We start from the raw sequence: 23,492 nt of genomic DNA on the forward strand, positions 1-23,492 counted from the left end.
GACACCCCACCGTTCATTTACCGACAACCGGCTGGCCCACCCTCTACAAAACACCCCCCCCGGCTTAGCCTGCTGGCGATTCATGGGCCTCCCCTAACGCCCACATTAGCTTAACTGTGTACCTGCGTCACTTCCGCCTGCTGGCCCCTACTGGCCCCTACTGGGCTGGGTGTGTGCCTGAGTCAAAAAATAATAAACCACATGCGCAGACCTCACCTTCTCTTCCCTCTTCCTCTCTCACCACCTCACCTCACCTTTTTCGCAGGCCCGGCCGATATTCGACCATTCCATTCATTTAGTTTCCGTACGCTCTGTACATTTCCGTTCACTACACGCAACATACCTAACCACACCCCCCCCAATCCTCCACACTCACTCCCGCTAGACCAAGCAACAAGAAAAAAAAAAAGATACCTCCACCACCCACGCTCACTTGCGCGTCTGCATTCCCGGCCCCGGCTCGAGGATAGGATACGCCCTGATTAAGTTCGCCTCCCAAAAGGAAGTTCGAGACTCGCAGCCTGCAGACTAGATACCTACTAGGCTACTTGACTCCTGCACGTACGTCAACAAGAAACACGGCTGTTTTAGTCAGGCCCGACCTCGTTCCCCGTTCCCGTACCTACCCCCTCTCCACCCTTAGCACTTTGGTAGGCTTTTCGGGTGCCTGTGTCCGCCTCCAAGCATCCCCCAAGCACCTAAGCACCCAAGCATTCAAATAACCACCACATTCCCATCACAAGTCGAGTGTCTTGCCTTTCCTTAACCACAACCTCCACGGTCACTTACGTTCTTTTACGGCTTCTCAGTCATTCCTTCCTTGGACGCCAGTCGCCAGGACAACTTTTTCCCATCTCCCCCCTCACACGAGACTCTGGTTCCGCTTGAAGCACAGGATCTGCTTCGCACAAGTCTTCCCTCCCTCAATCCCTACCCAAGATCAAGATCGCGCATTTCGCATCTCACGAACTCGTTCGAACCCGCCAAGTCGATCTTTGTGCTGGTCTTCCAATCCTTTACAGTCGAACAAGGTCTCGCTGTTGTCCAACCACACACACTCTCATACCGGAGTCAGCCGTCCATCTGGATCTCAACCCTCTAACTTTCTGTGCTTCCACGCCAGCGAGGTTCAGGATATAAATCGCCCTCGATATCTCGACTCGTTCGTGATTTCCGGCCTCCAGACGCATCTACTCTACGAGGTATGCTCACTTGCCCCATATCTTCCTTCCCTGATCCCTCGTCATTACCCCAGACCTTGCTTTGCCGATTGCCCTGTTCTTCCTTCTCCAATGCCCAAAATTGGTTGTATGTTGGTCGGGTAGATGTGCTTGGCCTGGCCTCGGTCTTTGTCCTCGAGTCAAAGACCGCAGGCCTTGCTTGCTATTCATCCTACACCATCAAAGACCTCTAGCCATGTGAGATACTTGCTCGCGTGGAAGCAAGGAATAATGGGGCGCAGCATCGCGGGCCTAGATTGCCCAAGGGCGCCCCTCTATTGTTCTCCTTAGCCTGCCACCTACCTTGTCCCTTGGTTTCTATAACTGCAACTCGTGCCCCCAAGCAGTTCATTCTTGTCCCTTTCACTACCCAGTCACTCTTTTTTTCCCCAGCCAGTCCAGTCACTACCTCAGCGACAGTCAATACTGACCCATCCAACTTTAGACATTCTTTACAGAAACCAAATACCACCATTACCATGAAGTCCTCAATCTTCATCGCTGGCGCATCCGCGCTCATCGCCATGGCCTCGCCTGTTGACAAGCGGGACATCGTCACCAAGGTGGACGTCGTTGAGGTCTGGGACACCGTTACTGTCACTGCCGGTGAACCCACCCCGACTCCTGCTCCTGCCACCACGACTGCCGCGCCTCCCGCTCCCACCGAGCCCGCTGCCAAGGCTCCCGCCATCAAGCAGGCTTTCGCCGCCCCCAAGCAGAAGGCTCAGGCTCCCGCCGAGCCTGAGGTTGTTATCGTCACCGTCACTGGAGAGGAGCCCCAGCCTACCCAGGCCCCCGCCCCGCCAGCCCCGACAGCCCAGGCTGAGGAGCCCGACGTTGTCATCGTTACTGTCTCTGCCAGCCCCGACCCCCAGCCCCAGGCTTACACCCAGGCACCCGCCCCTGCTCCCGAGCCAACGACCTACGAGCCCGCTCCCGTTGCCTCCGAAGCCCCCACCCCGAACCGCCCCGTCTATGCCAACAAGCTGGCGACCGCGGCCGTCAACTCGCACAACCAGCACCGCTCCAACCACTCCGCCCCCGAGGCCACCTGGAACGAGAGAATTGCTGGATACGCTGCCATCACCGCCTCCAGCTGCAAGTACGCTCACGACATGTAAGTTTTCTGGAGTCGTTCTCTCTTGCCTGACGATTGTTTACTGACTGTTCGCTACAGGAAGCAAGGTGATGCCGACTACGGTCAAAACATTGCCATGTGGGGTCTCTCGGCCGGCGCCGAGAAGCTGGGAGACGTTGGTGCTATCAACATGGCCATCACTGACATGTGGTACAACGGCGAGGTTGGCCTTTACCTGCCTTCGTTCTACGGCGAAGCCTCGCCCGACATGGGCAACTTCGAGAAGTGGGGCCACTTCTCCCAGCTCGTCTGGAAGAAGTCGACTGGTGTTGGTTGCCAGGCCCAGTTCTGCCCCAAGGGCACCATGAACGATGCTATGGACACCTGGTTCATGGTCTGCAACTACTACCCCGCCGGCAACATGGGTGGCGGATACGGCGAGAACGTCATGCGCCCCCTTGGCAAGGCCAACATCGTCGCAAGCGCAAGCCTCAACCTGTAAGCAGCAGGCCGCCTTTTTGTCAGCCAATGACGGACAGGTATCGACGATGCCTTGCGGAGCAGAGGCAGCAGCTGGCCAGTGACACCCTCACGGCCTTTATCTTCCCTTCTTGTAGTGTATGGGTCATGTACACAGCCTTGTTTTATCAACCATATTTGGGCTGCGCATCTCAGCGGCACGCCTCCACCATACAGTTTGGCCGAACTACCACGACATGTGCATAGCGGGCGACATTTGCATTTGCATCACGATGATGACTCGCGGGAGTCAATGATAGAGAATATGGCGTGTTCGGGTTGGTTGGTGATTTTTCAGAAAACAAAAAAGGAACCCGGATCATTTTTCTCTTCTCGGCCAGTCTTGGGGCAGCCCTTGTGTATCGGTCTCGGGTCGACGAGGCTGTCCACGAACAACAAGATCTCGGTTCTCTCTTTCCACCTTTTCTCTTCGATTCTTTCCAGGGATGGGCATGGATTTTCCCCACGGCATCTTTTTTCAGTCTGGATTGGCCAAGCATCAATCCGGAGCCTTTACATGCAGTGCGGGATCAGGCGGCGTGAGGGCCTGCTTCTGAGTGAGGTTTGACGAAGCGTTATGCGCATGTTTTCATGTAGAATCCCAAATCGTCTTTTCCCCGTTGCTAGACGGTTCAAACGACAATATTTCATGATTCTTCACCATCTTCTGATCCTATTCAATTGTGTGTGTGACCTGCTTGTGCTTCTCTGCCTGTGATATGTATGCTTCAATGAGACAGTGCTGTAGTTGGTTCAAAGTGTGTAGTTTAATGTCGTCCTGTGTCAGGTGGTTTGGTGAGGCTCAATTGCATGCGTTTCTTTAGCGGTTCCGACCGAACGTTAGCCACGTAGCATCCTCATCTGGCAGTTGGGGTCTGATTCCTGGGGAAGATCTGGCATGTTACGCCTACCTAATGATCAGGGTTGGTTGCAGGGAGACGGAGGTCTAGACCGCTATTGCTCCGAGATCCTTGTCTGCCTGTGGCCAACCTTGCTTGCTGGCCTACCAACACCGGCAAACAAATATGCTCCTCCCTTCAACGAACCCCAATGATTGCCATCCGCCCTGGACTTACTGGTTCCTGTAATCACAGTACAACTAGGAACTCCACCAGATCTTCGTATCCAAGTCTACTCATCTTGTCGTCGATGGCCCCTTGAATTGATCAAATGAATGCTGGAGTGGCGCGACCGGTATGAACTTGCTTTCACGTCGTCGCCGGCAGAGGGGGCGGTCGGCCAGTACGGGGAGGGCATGCCGTCGTTCCGTTCATCTCGGCTGTATTGCGCCAGCTCTTGGGAGCTTAATGTGATTGTGTAAGTAGGTGGAGAGGTAGTCAGGGGAGCTATTGAGAGGGAGCAACGTTTGGTCATTTTCGGTGGTGTTTGAAGTGCCGTCCGCTACTCTTTGCTTGCTTCAATGGTGTGGTTCTCCAAAACCGCCACGGGGTGGCTATCTCCCGCCCTCTACCTACATTAAATAAATAGCCAGTATTCAAGCCGGCTTGCCTAACTACATGTAGTTATCTACGAGGGAGATGATCATCAAGGGGATAGATACACCTCACTAACGACGGGCGGCTGGCTGGCTGTCAAGTAAAGGCAAAACGCCGATGGCCCGTTTGAGGCGTACCGTTAGTCCGAACGGGAGGAGCTGTCAGGCTGTTGATAACGTTCAATTAATTAACTCAATATCTTTCTCCTTTCCCATGGGCAAGCTTTGCCCCGGGCTCACGCCGTCGTGCCATACGGGCGACGGCGTGATGAGGCGCCTGGGTATCGGCACCTGCAGCAGGGCTTAGTCAGGGGAAAGGACAGCACCGCCGGTCGTTTGGGCTGACTGATGGCGGTGGTGGCTCGAGACTATCAACGGGGGCTAGCGATGTCTATTGTGCACGTTTGATGCGACCGTTGCGACGCCTTTGCCCCCACGAGGAGGTGGGTGTGCGCGTATGGTACTGTGCTGCCGACGTGGGAGGGCGTTGGTGGTTTCGCCCGCGGCGGTTTGGCTGGAGCCAGCGGGTTAAAGGATTGCCGGGTGCCGGATTGGCCAACCACGCTCCGCGTATCTTTATCGAAAGCCATTGCGCTACCTATCAAGTCGGGGACAGCGACAAGCTTCAGTGGCTTGCGATCTGATACCGACCAGTTACCCAACCCAGTGAGAGAGGGCACGCATGCGACAGCAAGAGTTGACCCGGCGACTGTCATCGGTGAGGGGCTGAAACCGCTTACATCATGCCCACGTGGTGGTTATGTTGGTGACTCGTATCCCATACTTGCTGTTGGCGTTGATGGCGGCGTATGTCAAGATGACCCGGCCGCGTCGCCGTGTGTCATTCCAATGCCACACCTTGCCTCACTCCGTAAGATGCGATGCCTGGCTGGCTCGCCCCCAAACCCGCCCGAGTGTCTGGGCAACAGCCTCCTCCATCAACGTACCCCCATCAGCGCCTCACTGGCCTTCATCGCTGGGCGTGAATATCTGGGAAACAACCAGCAGCCCCGATGGAGGCTGTGCCCGATCCCGTTTAGGATGTCAATGGCCGGTCCTGAATGACCGCTCCGCGTCTACATAGGGCCCGATCCCACTTTCACGAACGGCCCCTTTTGAAAGAGCGGGGCGGATCCTGGGGGGTCCAAGTTGAATACGAGCAAGAACTCCTCCGGGGCCCCATGTGGCCCCATCGCAGGCATACTCCACAACCTACACACGCATTCGGCATTGGGCAGGCATGCATCGTTCGTATCCGTCGGTCGGAGATTGATCGTATGTTGAGGATACCCACCTCCGCGTCGTCGCCGATACGACTGCCGATCTCGGGGCCGGCGCGCTTCATATCTCTAGATTGCCATATCCCCTTGATGGCGACAGCGTTCCTCTTGCCAGATCATGTTGGACTGTACGTACCAGGGATCACTTGGTGCTATTGGTATGATGTTTATTCAATTAAACGGATTACGCGATTGGATAGAATGGCTTGTCGAACATTCACGGGATGTATTATATCAGGAGCAGCGCTGTCGCCATAAAAGGGATACAACAGAAGCAGAGCCATTTTGGAGGCTTTGGTGGACACATCACCTGGCGGACTGGCCAACTCTCAATGATTATGTTCATTCCGAGGTTGTGTCAGGTCACACCAATAAACAGTGCTAGTTTTACCTCGTTGGTGAGAAAGCACCAGGACTGGGAGAAATCAACGCAGCCTAAACTCTGATAAGTGCTTCTTGAAAGTGTCCCCTATCTATCCGCGCAGTTGGTTAGTTACTGGGTCTAATAGTCTCAATATATCATGGATCTTTCCACGCAAGATATTGGTAAGTGATGAAGACCGTGAACAAAGCAACGAGGAAAGCACCCAAACCCGAGGCTGAAGAAACATCAGATGTCACTGCCGCGTAAGCAACGACGATGATTCCAATCAGACTGGGTATAACAAGGACCAGCAGTATAATATAACGCCAGTCCAAGGCTTCGTTGACACGAACACCCCATCCTATAACTCGTTGTCCATGATCACCTGGCCGGCGAGGTAGTTCTTCGCCCATCTTCTTGGGAAATGTCGTTATCCAAAATCTGTCCATATGGGGGTCAGGCTTCAATAAATGGGATAATGGGATTTCAGCAAGTTCAACATCTTCCATTGGGACGGGCTCGTAGATGTATCGTTTTGCGTCAACCTCGGCCACCGAGGGACCTCTCTTGCCTTGAACCATGCTGGACAGGAGTCCTCGCCAATGGGAATCAACTGAAAATGTCATGAATTGTCAATTCGGCTGCCCAGTTCGGGAGACGATACAAGAACTGTTGATAAAGCAATGCTTACTCGAACAAAATCTCCCGACGCAACTTTGTGTAATTTCATCTCGCCCAGGCCACCACACAGCCTCGAGGAGAAGGATGACAGAGCCTGGGGAACAAGGAACCGTAAAACGCGAGCCCGCATTATCTCAAGAAACGGGCTAGCCCAGGACGGAATGATCAATGATATTCGCCATTCTTGTTCCTGACGTACCCTCCGATATTCTTGCCGAATTTGATCGAAGAGGTACTGGTCGTTGCTGCATGATCCAACCTCGAGATTGAGAAGGACTGCCGACGTCTTTTTATTGACACAGAGAAGAAGGTATTGATGTTCTCTAACCATACCCCGTGGTGTTAGGCCAGGGCTACTGCGGACTGTCTCGATGGTTCCTGGTTGTGTAGGACTTGACTGATTTCCCTGATTCATGCGAGTGGCGCTGCCATCACTGTTCCCCCTCATATATGCTTGAACTGGGGGTGTTGGGCGGTTCGTGATAGCTAGGTCTTGCGCACGAGTCCCAGAAGCTGAGATGCCAGTAGCTAGCCTCCGCCGAAACCGTCCAATACCACCTGGCGATAACTCTCTTACATCAAGATAAGAAAGATCTCCACACCCCTATCAGACTGTTAATCCGTTGATCGTCAGAGGGGGAAGGAAACCTACACAATTGTATGCGATCCGTTGATAGCCCGCGGGTGGCGGGAAACACGTTTTCGTTAGGTAAAACCATGCTTTGATGAACGTATTTCTGATAGGTCGATTGGTGCATACGCTTTCCCTCTTGCTTCGTAATATCTCGTTGTCGTGATTGTTGGAAGTGTGAGCGTGGTCCGTTGAGCCCTTCAACTTATCCAGCCCAGAACGTGTGGATCTCGTGTCCTGAAGGCCCATTTGGAGTGCCGGCTGTCTTGGTTGAAGGCTATCGGTGAAAGTCGTCTTCGCTTCATCCCAACGGTCTTGGTTTCGCAATGTCGATGCCATGTTGGTCAGTGTGGAAGAAAGGCCCACCTCGGGACTCTTGTCAGGTACCTCCGTTGCTCCCACTTCCAGCATGCTGTTGTCGACAGCGTCTCCTGACCGGGGGTCAGTGTCCAGAATATAATCGGGGTCTATATCCAGAGTACCGTCGGGGTCTGTATTTTCATACTCCTCTCCGAAAATGTAGTCCGTGATCTCCGGTACTGGCGATTGGTGCTTCTCCGCTGCTGTACACTATTGTCAGCCTTTGTATCTGGAAGAAAGACTGCCCTCGACAACATGTAACATACAGGAATTTACCTTGGGTTCCTGAAAATAGTCCTCCAGTTGGTAATCGGGTCTGTATGATGAGAACCTCACCACAAGTGCCTCCGTCAGAAGCATATCTTGTTCCATTTCTCGGACGTGTACCGAGCAATCGTGCTTTTCTCCAAGAAGCTCTAGCTTGATATCGAGCACCGCGCCGGGCCTCTTCGAAAACCCGCATTCCTCGGCAATCTTGGTCGATATGTAGTTTTCATTGCCGGAGGTGGTCTTGAGCGCAATGACATACCGCCATCGCCGCCTGTCTTTAGCCATCAGTAGAAATGGAATAAAATGGGGTTGCTGTATGAGGAAGACACGACCTGTCAGCGAATAACCCCGATAGGCTGACGAGAAAACATCGATTGTTCGGGGAAAACGCCAAATGCTCACAAGTTCAGTAGCGGATCTAGATGTACGCCGCCTAAGCGGCGGGATGTAGCCAATGCTTCTTAGGGTCTTTCTGAATGCGTCCGATGGGGAGCCGATTGTGTTCATCGTAGACGGCGAGGTGGAAACAATATCACTTGCGGTCGTTTTGGACGCGCCCGACGCGACCGGCCCCGCCATACTCCGGCAGTGCTTCATGCACTTGCTGATGAAGAAGACGTCAACGGTGGTTTCATACCGCTTCAAGAAGTCCATCCCTTCGAGGTAGGCCTTCATCTCCTCCAAATCCTCGAAGTCGGGTTCCTCGCTGAGCTTGTCGCGGATCTCGCGCTCGACGTTAAACAGGATAGACCCGCGCGGGGCAGTACCTGGCTCGCATCCCTCGCCGACCACAGGGGTCTTGAGCCGCGAGAAAAAGAACATCACACTCAAAGTGCAGCCACAACCAAGCTATAAAGACTGGTTATATGATAACGTATGGAGGGGCACCGCGGTATGTCGGCTGGCGACTATGGACGTTTCCAGGACCGCGGCCTGGGCTATGAGGTGGTCGTCCTAACAAGTGACATAGCCTACCGGTAGCTTGGGACCTCGCGCGCGGACTGCCGAAGGCAGGATCAACGATGAACCTGCATCGACTATTAAAAACTACGAATCGGACGGAGAAGATTCGACAATCTGACGAACCGCGGCATTCAAACGGAGAAGGGTAATTGAGAAAGGAGACGATTTGGTATCGGATAGGATAGACCGGCCGCTGGAGTTACGATAAAGGGTCATTGAGGGACGAAAGAAAAACGACGATTGAGCGGGGGATTGCGACCTGTCTTGGGGTTGTCGCATCCGGTTGTTCGCCTGCGTAACAGGCAAGCTAACCATGCTATAGCGGGCGCCCGAAAGTACAGGTAAGAACAGGGGCAACTTGCATGTACGACCCCAACTGACTGTACGTTGAGCTTGCACATGTGCCCAGCAGGCGAAATATAGGCTGTTGGTCTTGTCGACCCGCACCTGTAAGCTGCAAGTCTCGAGCAACTGGCCATAAGAGGCTTTAATAATGTGGCCCATGGACGAATGATCTGAGCCAACGTACATAGCAATCATCTCATGAGGTTTATCATACTCGGCATGTTCTCTGAGCTTCGTGGGTGTTTAGTCGTACCTATTTCTGCAGGCTTCAGTGTTGTGCTCACTTGACATCTGCGGGGTTGGGGTCACCTAGGGCAATCAATGTAGGTACCCCAGCTTGGGCAGTGGTGCGACCAGCAGGCATAAAAAGAAACAAACATCTTATATCCGTGACACTACCGAAATGAAAATTTCACTCGATGAGGTTTTTCCATTGATTTGAGCGATATCAGAAGACTACATAACCCCCCAAGAACGCCATTTCGTCACTCATCCACACCCATAACACAACGCAGTATCGTCAACATAACTCCAAACAAGCCAGTAGGGGGTAAGTGGGCACCGGATCCCGAAAAGGAAAACACCTATTCGCCAGCACCCAATGCATTGCTGTCCAACTGGCATCAGTGGACCAAGTTAGCTCGAGACCATGAGCTCCCTCTCGGTCCCCAAAGGTCTTCAGCCAAGGAAAGCGACGAGGCGAAGAAAACTCCGAACGCATAAAGAGCCACAAGTACCTCTTGGATCCCTCTTTCCGTTCCCGAGTCTTGTAACGCCAGCCAAGCCGTTTTCTCGAGCAAACCAACCCCGTGAACGCCTTCTTCCCAATGGACCATGCGCCAGAGCAGCACTCGCCATGACCAAATCTACAACCAAAGTCTTATGTACAAATATTCAACAAGGTAGCTCGATGCTGTCTTCGTAGCCCGGCTACAGGCGCAGCAGCTTTCCACTAGAAGTCAGTCTTCAGAAAGTTTTTGCCCATCGTGGGGGTGAACTGACCTACCTGCCCGTCTTCTCTCATTACGTTTTTCCCCATCATTGCTTGAAGTAGTAGTCAACGATTCGCTTTCTAGCCTCGTCATCATCCCCATTTGACGCATTATCGTTACTCTGCGGTTTGGGGATGGGCTGCCGCCCCCTCCCTTGTGTCATGGTGGCAACAGCTGATACCCGGATTAGTAATGTACCACGCATGGTATCTGGTTCGATATGACTGGGTCTCACAAGAATCTTCCATCGACGACTCCTCGCGAAAGTAGTCCGACCTCTGATATTCCGGCTTATACGACGCGAACTTGAGCATGATCGATTCGCTCAACGACATGTCGTGGTCGATGTCTTGGACGTGCAGAGAGCATTCTCGTTTTTCTTGAAGCAGAACCAACGTGGCAATTATCTCTGAGCCTAGCTCTTCTTTGAACCCGCATTCTCCAGCGATGCGGGGCGAGATGCAGTTTGGAGATCCACGGTGACCTTTGCTTGTTAGGGTGAAGCGAGGAACTCCTTCGGTTGTCAGGATTTTGAAGGGGACAAGGTTGTTCTGTTGTGGGGGCAAGGATTGGACGACCAGTCAGTCAAAGGGCCAATGCATACGGGCTGTAAGTTCCAACGCTGGGCAAGGGGGGGGGGGAAGAACGAGATACTAACACTTTCAGCGGCGACGCTGCCATCGGCGACGGAGCTGGGAGCGGTCTTGCGTGATGATGGCGATACGGAGCCGATGTCGCTTGGACTTGTCCTTGATGCAGCCGATGTTCCTCCTCCGAGCCCTGCGACAAGCTTGTAATGTTTCATGCACTTATGGACAAAATATGTGTCGACGACACTCTGCTCCTTCTGGACGATTTCCAATTCGTTCAAATAGGCCTCCATGGCTTCTAAATCGTCATCGTCGGGCTGCTCCTTCAGTTTCTCCTTCAGCTCATATTCGATGAATGCGAGCACCGTCCCGCGCTTCGCTTGGCCCGGCAGGCATTTCTCCCCTAACTTAGGGGGCGGCGGCTTGGACGAGAAAAACCAACTCATTGACGGCACCTCCTGGAAAGCGCTTCGAAGCTTGCACTCTTTGTCGCACCGTGCCTCGATGCAGGTCGCCGCAGCTGGGTCGGGAACGAGGCTATGGGCGCCTGTATGACGGAGGCCTTCGCTGTTGTCGGGCGATGGTTATGGTGTGCGACATAGCCGACAAGTCTAGGGGATCTGGGTCGGCGGGGTATCGACGATCTGGGCAATCGATCGCGAGGCCCCGTCAGTGGAACGATGCGTAAAGGGGCCGACTGATGGATATGGGGCCAACTCCGCTGGTTTTTGTTATCAATTCAATCTGCGTGGAATTGAATGATCACAGGCAGGACGACGACGACAAAAAGAGTGGCAGGAACAAGTGGATGGGAAAATAATGGGAGAGGGATGGGCGAAACGGGTGCGCGCCGTGCATGGGTTTCTACTGTTGCGCATGCTCGCTCAACCTTCAGCTTAGTGAGTGCAACCGCACCTGGGCTCTGGGCCTTGGATCCCGCGTGATCGATCAATCATCTCGGCCACACCTCAGAGAGAGAGGTACATGCAGTATACCTGATCGAGGTAAGGCAACCTCCCAAACCGCGAAAAACTACAAGTCGGCAGGCCACGGTGCTAGTGGCCTAACAGAAGCTCACTCAGGAGCAGGCTGTTTCTGATGATGGCATAGCAATAAGTTCGAGGCACTTTGCTTGGAGTGTACTCAGCCACTGTCTCTGCCGCGTACCTTGCTGAATACAGGTTCATGGCGGGGTAGCGTAACCACCGTGGCCACCATCAAATACCGACTTAGGCTACGTCTTCCTTCACTTGCATGCTGCAAGCACTTAAACAGTGCTGTGTCCTGTCAGTTACTCTTTGAATGAATGCTGTCCATTCGATTGATCTGTATCAAAAAGCACTGATACTAAGTACGAACCTAAGCTCCGTGCACCACAACGTGTTTGACGACTCTAACAACTTTGACGGCTAGCAGTATGATAAGAATAGATACCTACTTAGGTATGTATCAAGAGTACCTACTTGAGCCGAGGATGATGTCACTGCCCCCCCATCAATGCTTCTTTTGGGCCCTGGATTCGTCTTGCTTTGCTGCCGAATCTCGGTCGCCCTTGCCAAATTTCCCACCCCGGTCGCTCTTGCGCGGTTTACGCATCGCTTCTTCAGCCTCCTTGGCGTCGCGCTCATTCTGCAACTGATTCGCATTGATTTCCTGCTTCTCTTTCTTCTGCAAACAAGAGATGGACTGAGTTAGCCATGCTGCGTGCGACACAACTGGGGATCCAGTTTGTCTAATAGCCAAAAGGAAATTCCGACGAACCGTTTCTTTGCTGGATCCGAGCCAACGCGCTGTATCCTTTCGCCGCCTGTGGTTGCAGACCTCCTTGTCCCGCCCGTTCTTATCGACAAATGCCTTGCCAAGCACTACATCGATGTCGGACTTGGCCGGCGCGACGTAGAACTGCTCGAAATACGTCTTGTTGTTGCGCCCGCTCCAGGTGAAGCGAACAGCCTGCTTGGCCGTGATCGGTTTCCCGCTAAAGTCCAGGAAGCCCCGGGTGTCGGAACCGCCCAGGCTCTCCACCTCTAGCTTCAGCCGTTTCGCCAGGTCCGGGTGGATCCAATTGACTGGCGTCCCCGTGTCGTCTTTCATCCGCACGTCGTGCTGGCCTTTGTCCGTCATGATGGTGCCCCAAAAGTCCGTCTGGGAATCCGGGCTAGCTTCGGCCGCTTCAATGGGCTTGGAAGGCGCCACTTTGGCCTTGGTGGGCGGAGATGATGAAGCCATCGCGATACGGCTCGGAGTAAGGACTAACGGATTTGCCGATGGTTGACGACGAAACCTGGGGTCAAAGGGACAACATCACAACACGACACCACTGCCCTTCATTTATGCGCTCCAGATGGTAAGCTTACAATCCGGTGCGCGGACTGCTTTCCGAAAGGCAGCCTGAATGATCAGCCAGAGTTGCTTGCATACCGGTACATGAGGGCTGTATGATTGGTGCCCAAACCGCCCTTATCATTTTATGCATCTCCAATATAGGAGGGTGAAGCCCCGATGCCATAGGGTGAATGCAACTGCGCCCGGTTGATACTACAGTCAGGCTCCGCTACAAGCCACTCGGGAAAATCTCCCAATGAAGTTCGTCTCGCAGCGCTCGAGAATATGCCTTCCGCAGTGCCTTGTTGCTGCCCAAAGCACACCAAATAGCGAAAGGACCCTTTCGTGTAGCTATCATGGAATCTCAATCTCATCGGAATGCGACCTCCTTTACGCTTGTTCATGGTTTTAGACGTGCCTTGAATTGCCAGAACCATGCACAATATGGAAGGATACCGCAAAATCAGCCAGTTGATGGCATGCCAGGACGAATGTGCGATTTACAGGCGATTTCGCAACCTGAATTCTCTCAACTTGCTGTACCTCCAGGCCGAACTTACACATCTGGAACAGGACCTTCAGAGGCTCACCGAGAGAGACGCTCGCAGTTTAGAACGTCGATTCTACGCCAAAGACTGGCTGTCGCTGTCCCAAAACGACGACGAGGATGAAGATGCGGAGCAGTGGGACAAGTTCCTCGAGATTCGAGGCAAGCTCGAAAAGTACAGTACGTCGTTTCGTCCCGGGCGGTGCCCGACTGTTCATCACTAACCGGCTGCCGGCCACAGACGACGCTTTGCTCAAGCAAGCGGAGATCGCCCGGTTGGGCGCGCCGGCCGCGTATGACCTCAAGTTCCTTCGGGGATGGTGGCGGCGTCCCCGCATGGGGAGCTTCCCGCTCGTGGGCCTCGACCGCTTCTCCTACACGGAGAAGTACGAGAGGGATCTCGTCGCGCTCAAGACGAGGTCCGTACCAGACCCGTTCAGCCGTTGGTTCACCCACCACCTGCTCTTCCGCTGGTCAAGGTCCGTTGGCAACAAAGTCAAGGTGCCACGCCGCTTTTGCTTTTTTCCCCCACCCCTTACGCTCGGAGAACGATGCATTTCATTGTGATGACCTGTCAGCTAATTGTGTGCCCGGGGTTGAACAACAGGATCAAACGGAGCTTGGTATTGGAGAAGGCATATACGAGTACAACGATGCATGGATCACCATGGTGATCCGGGTTATTGTCACCGTCGTCGCCTCGCTACTTCCCACTGTCTCTGTCGTGATCCAGTACTTCATCCAGAGCGATCTCGTCAAGCTGTACCTCATTGTGGTGGCTTCGGCCATTTTCGCCCTTGCCCTTGCAGTCATGACCAACGCGCGCATGGTCGAGGTTTTTGCAGCTACTTCCGCGTATGTAACTTCTGACTTATGATAACGTTTATCCCGTACTGACCCCACCTTTTCATTCTGTTACTTGCTCCATCGGTGGTGGTGCACGACGTGAGAAGGTCAGGTTTTGCGGATTTCCAGGGGCACTGGGAAACGACCTGATCTGTTCAGGAATAGGAGCAGTTGGCTGGATAACACAAACAGGCAATTCCAACTGTTGCTGACACATTCCACTCGAGTAGCTACGCGGCCGTCAACGTGGTATTTCTCACAAACACAGTGGTCGAGATAGCGGGATAACTAAGTAGTTGAGTTGACCGAGACGAAGTTACGGACGAAACCACATACGACTCGTTTATGCACCATTGGACTGAAATCATCTCAATCTATCTCCGTGTACTCGGATGCGAGTTATTCATCCAACACTTCAGAGAGCTTATGACCCGAGGCAAACAAGGCCCCGGGTACGACGGGATAGATACCAGAGAGCCTCATAAATTCCAACATATTTCACTGCCATGATACCTTCAGATATTTGAGTTCGCAGCTACATGTTGCTGGTAAGCTTTGGTGCAGACACCACAGATCTCACTGCAGCGATCAACTGGCATACAAGGAGGATGGAGGATTTCCCTTGTCTGTCGGCCCTGTATGTCTCTCATTCCTCCCCTGTTATAGGCTGTGTTCGCGACTAGTCCCCTGACAAAAAGAGAAAGACCTCTAGTTACTTTGACATGTGCACGGCCGTATAATGCATCGGTGGACTGGGATAAAGGGTTTCAAGACACGAATAGCTGTTATTTCAGCGTCTGCTTTAGATTGCTGTTCACTCATTGGACGGCGGACCGACGAAAAGCTGGTGTCTGTTGATTCCTTCGAAGTTGTTAGGGATGGTTGGTAGAACTAAAAAGCCTCGATGCATGTCCATTCTTATCGTCTGGTGACTTGGAGGTTCTGGTACACTAAAGATGCCGTTGCATTCTCTCCTAGCTAAGGCCACTCTTTTCTCTTGGATGTTGCTTCAATGCTTTTGAAACTTCTGAGAACTGACATGTTTCCTTACGAAAGCCCATTGTTAAATATATTGAGGTTTAGGTCAAGTTCTTGTATAAGTAGCTACACGGCCGACTCTATTGCATCAATTCTCCTTTCCTTGCACTACAAACCTCTGAATCCAGATCATCACAGTCATAATTCTGATTTGATATCAGCAATTCTTGATATTGCATGCCTATCTCATCAGCGTCTTCATCAGTCTCAGCTTTCTAGCGGATGGGGTACAGACAGTGAGAGGTATCGCCTACCGCAACGATGTTCGAGGACCCCCATGCTGCCCGGGTCTGGAAGCTCGCCCAAATTACCTTCTTGTGCTGGTTCGTAACAGCAGGTATCTTTTCCACTGTATTTTTCTTCACCTTTGACAACTTTGGAGATGACATCGCATTGATCGCGAAAGCCTGTCTTTGGTTGACCGCATTCGTGATGCTGGGCCTCTTCGGTGGTTTCAATGCTGCTTCTTTTTGCTTCTCCGAGTCGGCCAGGTCCAGATCACTTTACCACGACCAGCGTTCTGCTTTGCGACCGGAACCTCTCCCCTCGGCTCCCCCCTCAGCGCCCCCTAAATCCGAATACATATCACCTCGCCTCAAAGTCTACGTGTTAGTGCGATTTATCAACGGCAGCGATGAAGAGCGAGAGCTGGTGAGAACCGTTGTTCGGAAGCACTACCACAGTATCGAGATGCCGATCCGATTTGAGCTCAGTGAGATCGAGATTGGTACCACCCCAATCCGTGTCCTTTTCACTACCTCGGGCATTTCGAAGAGCCACGTTGGTTTTTGGCCAAGACGCAACGATTCCCTTGAGCCCACAATGACGCTCAACCTCGCGTCCTTGAGTCCAGAGCGGAAACAAGGGACGATCCTGCATCAATTCGGGCACGCGCTAGGCTTCAGCCACCTATACAGACACCCGGAGTCAGAAGTTGAGCGGAAGGAGGCGGAGATGCTGGTACGAGGCCGAGACTGGCTCTGCTTGAACTGCATCCGCCGCAGCTATACCCCGCTTCGCATGCCCGGAGTCAAGCAGTTCGATGACAAGAAGTCGATCATGTACTACCCCGTCGACCCAGGTGAGACAGACAGCACGGCAGCACCGTGTCCCATCAACACCGTCCTGTCCGAAGGCGACAAAGAGTACCTCAAATACTTGTATCCTTCCGGCGTTCCCTTCATGCTGGGTCCGGGAGTTTACATTATCCCATACGCTTAAACACCGCCCTTGTCATGGTACGGATCCACACGAGCTATTGAGGGGTGGAAGGCTTCATGTTTGGAGAGAGAGTGAAAGACTCAATGAAACGATCCGGGAAGTGTGTGATGTTTATAAAGCGGGGCAGCTCTTTGTGCGGGAAGGTAACTGATAGCATGTCACTCGGTAGAGGGCCGCAACCTCTGGACGCCTTGAACGCAACCATTACTGAAGTGGAGGATTCCTCAAAGCGACGATCAGATAACTACTATTATGGAGATCTATGTGTAGATTGCTTGGGCAACAGGCTGAATCTCAGGCAACAGAAAATTTAACAAGTTGACATGAAGCTCTTCGGTGGGTGGATTTAGCCCTTTGTCTTTAGGCAACTCGGTGAACCAGAAGTAGTAGGCGACCATGCGAACAGCGTTCAGTGTAAGCTCACTTTTCTGGCAGCAATACCCGTCGCTTCATCACAACAAGCCCACGCAAGTATAGGTAGGTCTTGGCCCAAAGCCCCTGGCAGGTGCTGCCGACGGCCGGGTTCCACCCCATGAAACTGCTCAGGCTGATCTTGTACAGCGCCGTGATGGTAACGCACGTCTGATCCTTCTGCACAAAGTGGAAAGTTCTGCACGTGCCAATCATGCCATCTTGGATGGGCGCGGCCGTGAGCACGCTGTTGAGCCGCGAGCGGGTGGCATGGCCGACGACGGAGACGCCCGCGTAGGGGTCGTCCAGAGACCGTCGCAGATGACACGGACCATGAGGCTCCAAGCGAGGATTCGGGCCAGCGTGATACCGTGCGCCTTTGTGATGGCATCGCAGTTATTGACCATGCCGTCGTGGATAGTGAGCGGTGTTTGAATTTCGTTACCACGCTTGTGGTGTTGAAGGTGGTTTTTGCACTGCTGGATCTCCACTCGCGGGCGGTTGACCGTAAGACACTCGCATTGTAAGTATAAAGTATGATAAACCAAACGCAGCCTCGCCTGCGGGTCTACTTGAAAGTGCGCTTCCTGAATGGCAAGGATTGGCAACACGCGCGTGTGAAGAGTGTCGTTGAAAAGCACATCCACGCGCTTGAGATGGCCATCCGCTTCGGATTTCATGGACCGTGATTACCAGGGACCCTCCACCATTCGCATCCGTTTCATCGACTCGGGCACTTCCAAGAGCAAGCTTGGTTTATGGGGATCACACGCTGAAGATGCCCCTACGATGGCCCTGAGACTCGGCCGCGGCAAGGACTGGAACCAACATACGATCCTGCACGAATTTCGGGCACACGCTCGGTCTTCGGCACCAGCACCAGCATCCAGACTCGGGCATCGTCTGGAATGTGTACCAACTGAGACGCCATTTCGATGGACAGAAGGTCCAGAAGAGCTACATGAACACATGCAAGAGTTTTGGGTCTATACCGTACGACCGAGATCCCGTCATGCACTACTCCGTGGACGCTCGCGAAACACACAACCTTACCAAGAACATCCCCTTGAACTGCGTGTACTCCAAGGGAGACAAAGAGCAGCTTCGAGCAAAGTATCCTGTCACGCCAGTCGCGACTGTGGGGCAGGGGCTTATGATTGGCCTTAAGGTAAAGCCTCTACCGCGTGGCCTCGCCAGACGTTAATGTGCGGCTGGCAGATCGGTTGAGGGCCGGGACAGCAGAGACCAGAACACTGTTTCTGATGAAGCAGATGATATTTAACTGGGAGAAGCATACTGCCATCTTGGAATATTTCGGGGGAAGGTGAACCGACTGAAAAGCTGTGGGTGTGAGCGGACGTAGGAATCAGCAGCGTGGAAGTCTGTTCATCTGCGTTGCTTTGGTAGCTTACACTTCAACCGCACACTGGAATAGATAAACCTGAATCATTAAACGTTGGTTGAGACCCTGGGTCGTTGGAAAGCATTTAAACGTTAATTCTGCTTTTGGTCTGTATTGGATATTCCTGGAGTGTTGATTTGGTGCGGAAGCCCTTCCAAATATCATCGGTATTGCAGTTTAAAGTTCAATTATATCCAGCAACGAGCAGATGCTTTCTCCAGTCCACATAGACAATTTTCTTTCTGATTTTTTTTCACGAACAATGCATTATCACCAGCGTCGACTGTGATGTCGTCTCCCATAGGGCTATTCTGTACGTAGGTTATATCGCAGGGTTCACCGTATTGCAACAGCCCTCTTCCGCCTACTTCAACAGAATTCAAATACCCGGCGACTCCATCTTCACCCCTGGTATCCTCATTCTCTCACCAGAAGCAGAGTTGCGACAATCCAAAATCCACTTTGTCGTTTGCGAGAAATAAATCCGTACAGCAAGAAACCACCCCGACACGACGGCAACAGTCGGGATAATTACCCTCCTCGCTGACACAATGGGCAATCTGGGCAAGCTGGGAACCAAAATAGTCCTGGCGAGTGCTTTAGTACCCATCTCTCTGATGCTTCTGAGTTGGGGTCTGGCGCGAAGTAAAAGTGAGCCCAGTGCTAATAATACCGACCGGCCGCCGCAAGAAGGAACACACGAAGCACCTACTCGCCCAGAAAAACCCCCCGCGGCGGGATCCGTACCACCACCAGCAGCAGGCCGCGTGCTCGAGTGCGTCCGCGTCCGCTTTCTGAACGGCAGCAAGGAAGAGCAAAAGCTCGTGAAGAGCGTCGTGTGGGAGCACGTCAACACGCTCCCCATCCCGGTCCGGTTCGCCTTCATCCCCAACGGCAACCACCGCGCCCGCTCGGTCATCCGGATCCAGTTCGTCAGCCCGGGCACTTCGTGGAGCCAACTGGGCCTGGGCCCCGACTCCTGGGACACCGCGCCGACCATGGCCCTGAACCTGCACTGCTACCGCGACGCGGCCCGGAAGCGGCGCAGCATCCTGCACGAGTTCGGGCACGCGTTGGGCCTCCATCACCAGCATCAACACCCGGATTGCCGACTGCAGTGGAATGCGAAAGAACTGAAACTCCGATATGGGTGTGACGACAGTCAAGTACGGGACTACTACTTCGCCAAGCGCCCGTGTCCCGTGTCAATGCCGTACGACCCGGACTCCGTCATGCACTACGCCGTCGAGGTCGGAGATGCGCATGGACTTGCTGAGCCGATCCGCCCCGGGGCGCGGTTCTCCCCCGGCGACGAGCAACGTCTCATCTTGATGTATGCGAACTGGCCGGGCATATCTCTCCCTACAAGGGGACAGGGAAGACCATGGGAATTGTAAATGGGACTGGGTTGACTGAGTTGAAAAAGCCCTTGACGCTCAACTTGGAAAAACGAAGACACCGGCGTACATCTGAGCTCTCTTATGGCATCTAGGTGATACTATTCCTAGACATGGTGTTTGAGACGAGGGACGAATAGGCTGAGCTAGGTTAGTGGCAGTGGAGGCAGTTTGGTAGCAGAATGTGGTTGGCGATGCCCCTCGGTGTGAACCCGACAAGGGTTTGCGCAGTAAGGACAGAGGCACAATTACACATGTATGGCTGATTTTATTCTGTACAACTTAGAAAGTTGTTAATTAATAATTATATCGCAATCAGCCTTGGTAGTATGCAAATGCATTTGATATTTGATGGTAGAATCGCGAGTCGGGGGCAGCACGACTGGTGTTCCTCTAGTCACCACAATCCTTGCTTCGCCGCTAATTAACAGGCCTACCTGCATCGGGGTGAGGAGGCAGCTGCGAGGAGAACACAGCGTCACCTGTACATTGATGGACACGATCGGTAATAACGGGGACTCAAGCGGAACAATGGTAGAATTATTACGATAGCACACAGAGTGCAATTCAACGCCGGCGTGTTCGTCTTCACACACTGCTACTTAGTATGTCGAAACTGGCCCACAGCCACTCGGTTGAGCATCCAAGCTGCCTAACTCAGATCCCGAGAACAGATGATGCTAGCCAGTACCATTTGCCAGAGTGGGCGATGAGAATTGGGGCTACCTGCAGCCAACCTCTACTTGGCACAATGGCAGTCGTATGCCTTTGCAGTAGCGAGAAAGGGGTCGCTGTCATCGTAAGTGCCAGCACCGTAGTCCTTCGATTCGCCTTCGCATGCACCTTCCCTGCAGAGATACCAAGGGCGTCAGTAAATCAAACTGTGTTTTGGACGATAATGGGCGAATTGGCATGGGGTTGGAACTCACAGCATCTTGGTATACAGAGTGCACCAGAATCCATCGAAGATTTGTATGGACTCCGGAGTCGCAGACAGTAGAAACGGCCCTAAACGAAATCGACCAGATCAGCAACCGCCGCTCGCGTTTGGCCCGGAGTCTCGGTTCATGCATAAGACGAGGGGGTTTCTGGGGTGTTGTTCCTATTACTTACCGCATTGGGGTTCTCTGTCGTCCCACCAGGTCATGTTCATGCACTCGCCCCCCATGTTGGGAGCACCGCAGTATCTTCCGGTTGTGCACTTAGTGGAGTCTCCAGTTGGGTTCGTGGAAGTCGCATCGGAAAGCGCGTTGATGGGGCTGGCGGCGACGGACGTCGCGAGAAGAGAGAAGGCGATGGGCAAGACGTTCATGTTGACAGAGCAGAGGTTTCTTGTGTGGGTGAGGATGTTCGGTATTGGGATCGAGAAAAATCGTAGTGGTAGAAGCAAAGTGGAAATTGTTGGTGTTGGTTGGTAGTTATCCATTCGAGTTGCAAGCCGGCTCGGACTGCCCGTTTATATAGGCCTCTCTGTGATGCGTGAATATGAAGAGATTGAATACTTGTTCCCCGCCTGAACATACCGCTGTCACGCTACATCACTGTGTACTCATCCCCTCAAATGCTTTCCAATTATTGCATCACATTTCATATCACATATCATCACGCATATGTCCGTGTGGGCATCATGCAGGCTGGTCCCAATCCAGAAGCCAGTGGCAAGATTTCGACGACATGCTGGGCACTGACAGTTTGTAATACTCAACATTGTCAACTTCCCGTAGCCAGTGCTTTGCAGTGAATGCTGACGCCCACCATGATGCATACCCATATGCCATGCCACCTTTAATGAGATGTATTCAAGATATCGTAGACATCTCGCTGTATTCAATTTCACCCGAGGCCTATATATACGTTGTCCATACCAGTCCTTGTCCTCCCAATGCTCCCTTCTTCACCAGTGCAACCAGCCAACCAACCTGTTCCGAGTCCTCCTCTAGGCACACCGGATATCCAACATACCCAACGAAACACCGACGAAAGTCCATACCCGGCATCATGAATACCGTGCTGTTCCTCGCCTCCATTCTCGCGGCCGTTTCCACGGCCGATTACGTGCCCAGCGGCAGACAGATGGTCCAGTACTGTGATTCCGAGAACCTGGAGGGTCCCTGCTTCAACCTCGACGATTCCCAGCTGAAGAACTGTGGTAAGTAGCCGAATGACCGCTGGAATAACCCTCTGCGTACACCGAGCTCCACATGATGGACAGACCTGCGTCGTTGCTAACAGTGACACTTTTCTCCATAGTCCAAACCCTTTCCGCCACGGTATCCATCGATGTCTTTGACGGATTCGAGTGCAGCATGTTCTTGTAAGTGACGGACCCATTTCTCGTCTTCACCACCATGGTCGAATCTCTTACTGACCTCAATTGTCCCTGTCTAGGAGCGGCGGGTGCGGCCCCTCGGGGGAGAAGACCTGGACGGCCGGCACCTACAACAGCGTGGACGCCCCGTACAACGAGTCGACCGCGATCGATTGCTATCTGCTGTAATTCTGTAGCAAAGAGAGAAGCCGATCGAGACGCGGCGGTTGATGAATGCGGCGCGTCTCGATGAGAGCACCAGGGAGAAGACATCAAGCAGACGTGTTACGGTGCTCAGATTGGACGGTCGCGGGTGGTTTTGACCCGGACAGTGCTGCGGGGTAGGTAGAAATCTCGAGAATCAATACTGTCCACCACGACCCAAGTCTATTCCTGCAGATGTGTTGTTTGACTCTAGTCTGTGTTTTTTGTTGCGGTTATCATTGTTGGCTTGCCACATGATGGAGTGGTGCAAGTCACTTCACCAACCACTAGGGTCTCCTGATTGAATGGTGGGAGAGCTGTATTTGCACACCGCTTGACCTTCAATCGCATGGATTTAGCTACATAGATACATTGATCCCGCGCTCGATGGGAGCAAGAAGCTGTTATTTTGCCAACCAGCCATACAGCGAGGCCATGGTACGGACAGGTATCGCGACTGCAAGGGATGAGAGCAATGTTCATCAACAGATTTGCTCAGGGAGGTGGTGGGTGATATGAAGTTCAATAACAAGCAGGTTGACATGAATTGGGCACAGCGGGACCAATGGCGCGATGGCAGAGTGGTCTAATGCGATAGACTAGAATTGAGTCGTTGATTCTAGGTATCTATTTCCTTCGGGAGCGCAGGTTCGAATCCTGCTCGCGTCGGTTTTCTTTTCCTACTATTTTTTTTTCTTCCATTGTCCTGCAAATCTGGTGGGCGACGACGTTGCTGAATGGTAGCTGTGTTTTGTGGATCTTGCTTCGTATGGTGCGTGTAAGGGGGGAGCCATAGCGTTTGCTCCGCTGTGAGACAAGCAACAAGCTTAGGAGGTAGGTAGGTACTTTGGTAACCCTGACAGAGGCGGTGGTGGCATGCAGTGACAGTAAAACACACATGATTACGAAGTAGGGCTTAAAGAATTATCTTTTTCCCCTTAGATACATCATCTTTAATTACAAACTGTGTGCGTACGCTGCAGCGCAAGTATCATCCCAACTCCC

General features: G+C 52.9%; 11 protein-coding genes across 11 annotated transcripts; 5 read left to right on the top strand and 6 right to left on the bottom strand.

Annotated features, from left to right (window-relative positions):
• Nucleotides 1–1,699: 1,699 nt before the first annotated feature.
• On the top strand, nucleotides 1,700–2,800 carry PG985_012955 (CAP domain-containing protein; the record flags this gene model as incomplete). Its single annotated transcript, XM_066832721.1, has 2 exons — nucleotides 1,700–2,337; nucleotides 2,398–2,800. 2 exons carry the CDS (start codon nucleotides 1,700–1,702, stop codon nucleotides 2,798–2,800), a joined length of 1,041 nt encoding a protein of 346 aa, XP_066680771.1.
• Nucleotides 2,801–6,111: 3,311 nt separating this feature from the next.
• On the bottom strand, nucleotides 6,112–6,537 carry PG985_012956 (uncharacterized protein; the record flags this gene model as incomplete). The annotated part of the gene is made up of 1 exon (XM_066832722.1): nucleotides 6,112–6,537. The coding sequence occupies one exon, from the start codon at nucleotides 6,535–6,537 to the stop codon at nucleotides 6,112–6,114; it is 426 nt and encodes a 141-aa protein (XP_066680772.1).
• A 586-nt stretch (nucleotides 6,538–7,123) lies between these two features.
• Nucleotides 7,124–8,720, bottom strand: PG985_012957 (uncharacterized protein; the record flags this gene model as incomplete). Its single annotated transcript, XM_066832723.1, has 6 exons — nucleotides 7,124–7,150; nucleotides 7,215–7,241; nucleotides 7,398–7,831; nucleotides 7,895–7,913; nucleotides 7,965–8,173; nucleotides 8,480–8,720. The coding sequence occupies 6 exons, from the start codon at nucleotides 8,718–8,720 to the stop codon at nucleotides 7,124–7,126; spliced, it is 957 nt and encodes a 318-aa protein (XP_066680773.1).
• Nucleotides 8,721–10,721: 2,001 nt separating this feature from the next.
• On the bottom strand, nucleotides 10,722–11,975 carry PG985_012958 (uncharacterized protein; the record flags this gene model as incomplete). The annotated part of the gene is made up of 2 exons (XM_066832724.1): nucleotides 10,722–11,355; nucleotides 11,956–11,975. 2 exons carry the CDS (start codon nucleotides 11,973–11,975, stop codon nucleotides 10,722–10,724), a joined length of 654 nt encoding a protein of 217 aa, XP_066680774.1.
• Nucleotides 11,976–12,282: 307 nt separating this feature from the next.
• On the bottom strand, nucleotides 12,283–13,017 carry PG985_012959 (uncharacterized protein; the record flags this gene model as incomplete). Its single annotated transcript, XM_066832725.1, has 2 exons — nucleotides 12,283–12,456; nucleotides 12,550–13,017. 2 exons carry the CDS (start codon nucleotides 13,015–13,017, stop codon nucleotides 12,283–12,285), a joined length of 642 nt encoding a protein of 213 aa, XP_066680775.1.
• Nucleotides 13,018–13,557: 540 nt separating this feature from the next.
• Nucleotides 13,558–14,537, top strand: PG985_012960 (uncharacterized protein; the record flags this gene model as incomplete). The annotated part of the gene is made up of 3 exons (XM_066832726.1): nucleotides 13,558–13,840; nucleotides 13,902–14,079; nucleotides 14,162–14,537. 3 exons carry the CDS (start codon nucleotides 13,558–13,560, stop codon nucleotides 14,535–14,537), a joined length of 837 nt encoding a protein of 278 aa, XP_066680776.1.
• Nucleotides 14,538–15,805: 1,268 nt separating this feature from the next.
• Nucleotides 15,806–16,765, top strand: PG985_012961 (uncharacterized protein; the record flags this gene model as incomplete). Its single annotated transcript, XM_066832727.1, has 1 exon — nucleotides 15,806–16,765. One exon carries the CDS (start codon nucleotides 15,806–15,808, stop codon nucleotides 16,763–16,765), a length of 960 nt encoding a protein of 319 aa, XP_066680777.1.
• Nucleotides 16,766–17,185: 420 nt separating this feature from the next.
• On the bottom strand, nucleotides 17,186–17,583 carry PG985_012962 (carbohydrate-binding module family 50 protein; the record flags this gene model as incomplete). The annotated part of the gene is made up of 2 exons (XM_066832728.1): nucleotides 17,186–17,423; nucleotides 17,456–17,583. The coding sequence occupies 2 exons, from the start codon at nucleotides 17,581–17,583 to the stop codon at nucleotides 17,186–17,188; spliced, it is 366 nt and encodes a 121-aa protein (XP_066680778.1).
• Nucleotides 17,584–19,129: 1,546 nt separating this feature from the next.
• On the top strand, nucleotides 19,130–19,975 carry PG985_012963 (uncharacterized protein; the record flags this gene model as incomplete). The annotated part of the gene is made up of 1 exon (XM_066832729.1): nucleotides 19,130–19,975. One exon carries the CDS (start codon nucleotides 19,130–19,132, stop codon nucleotides 19,973–19,975), a length of 846 nt encoding a protein of 281 aa, XP_066680779.1.
• A 1,105-nt stretch (nucleotides 19,976–21,080) lies between these two features.
• PG985_012964 (uncharacterized protein) lies at nucleotides 21,081–21,287 on the bottom strand (the record flags this gene model as incomplete). Its single annotated transcript, XM_066832730.1, has 1 exon — nucleotides 21,081–21,287. The coding sequence occupies one exon, from the start codon at nucleotides 21,285–21,287 to the stop codon at nucleotides 21,081–21,083; it is 207 nt and encodes a 68-aa protein (XP_066680780.1).
• Nucleotides 21,288–21,973: 686 nt separating this feature from the next.
• Nucleotides 21,974–22,472, top strand: PG985_012965 (uncharacterized protein; the record flags this gene model as incomplete). The annotated part of the gene is made up of 3 exons (XM_066832731.1): nucleotides 21,974–22,124; nucleotides 22,226–22,289; nucleotides 22,364–22,472. The coding sequence occupies 3 exons, from the start codon at nucleotides 21,974–21,976 to the stop codon at nucleotides 22,470–22,472; spliced, it is 324 nt and encodes a 107-aa protein (XP_066680781.1).
• Between the last annotated feature and the right edge of the window lie 1,020 nt (nucleotides 22,473–23,492).

The sequence above is a fragment of the Apiospora marii genome (assembly GCF_038362585.1).
Source record: "Apiospora marii strain CBS 49790 chromosome Unknown utg000009l_segment0_segment0, whole genome shotgun sequence".
Taxonomy (NCBI): domain Eukaryota; kingdom Fungi; phylum Ascomycota; class Sordariomycetes; order Amphisphaeriales; family Apiosporaceae; genus Apiospora; species Apiospora marii.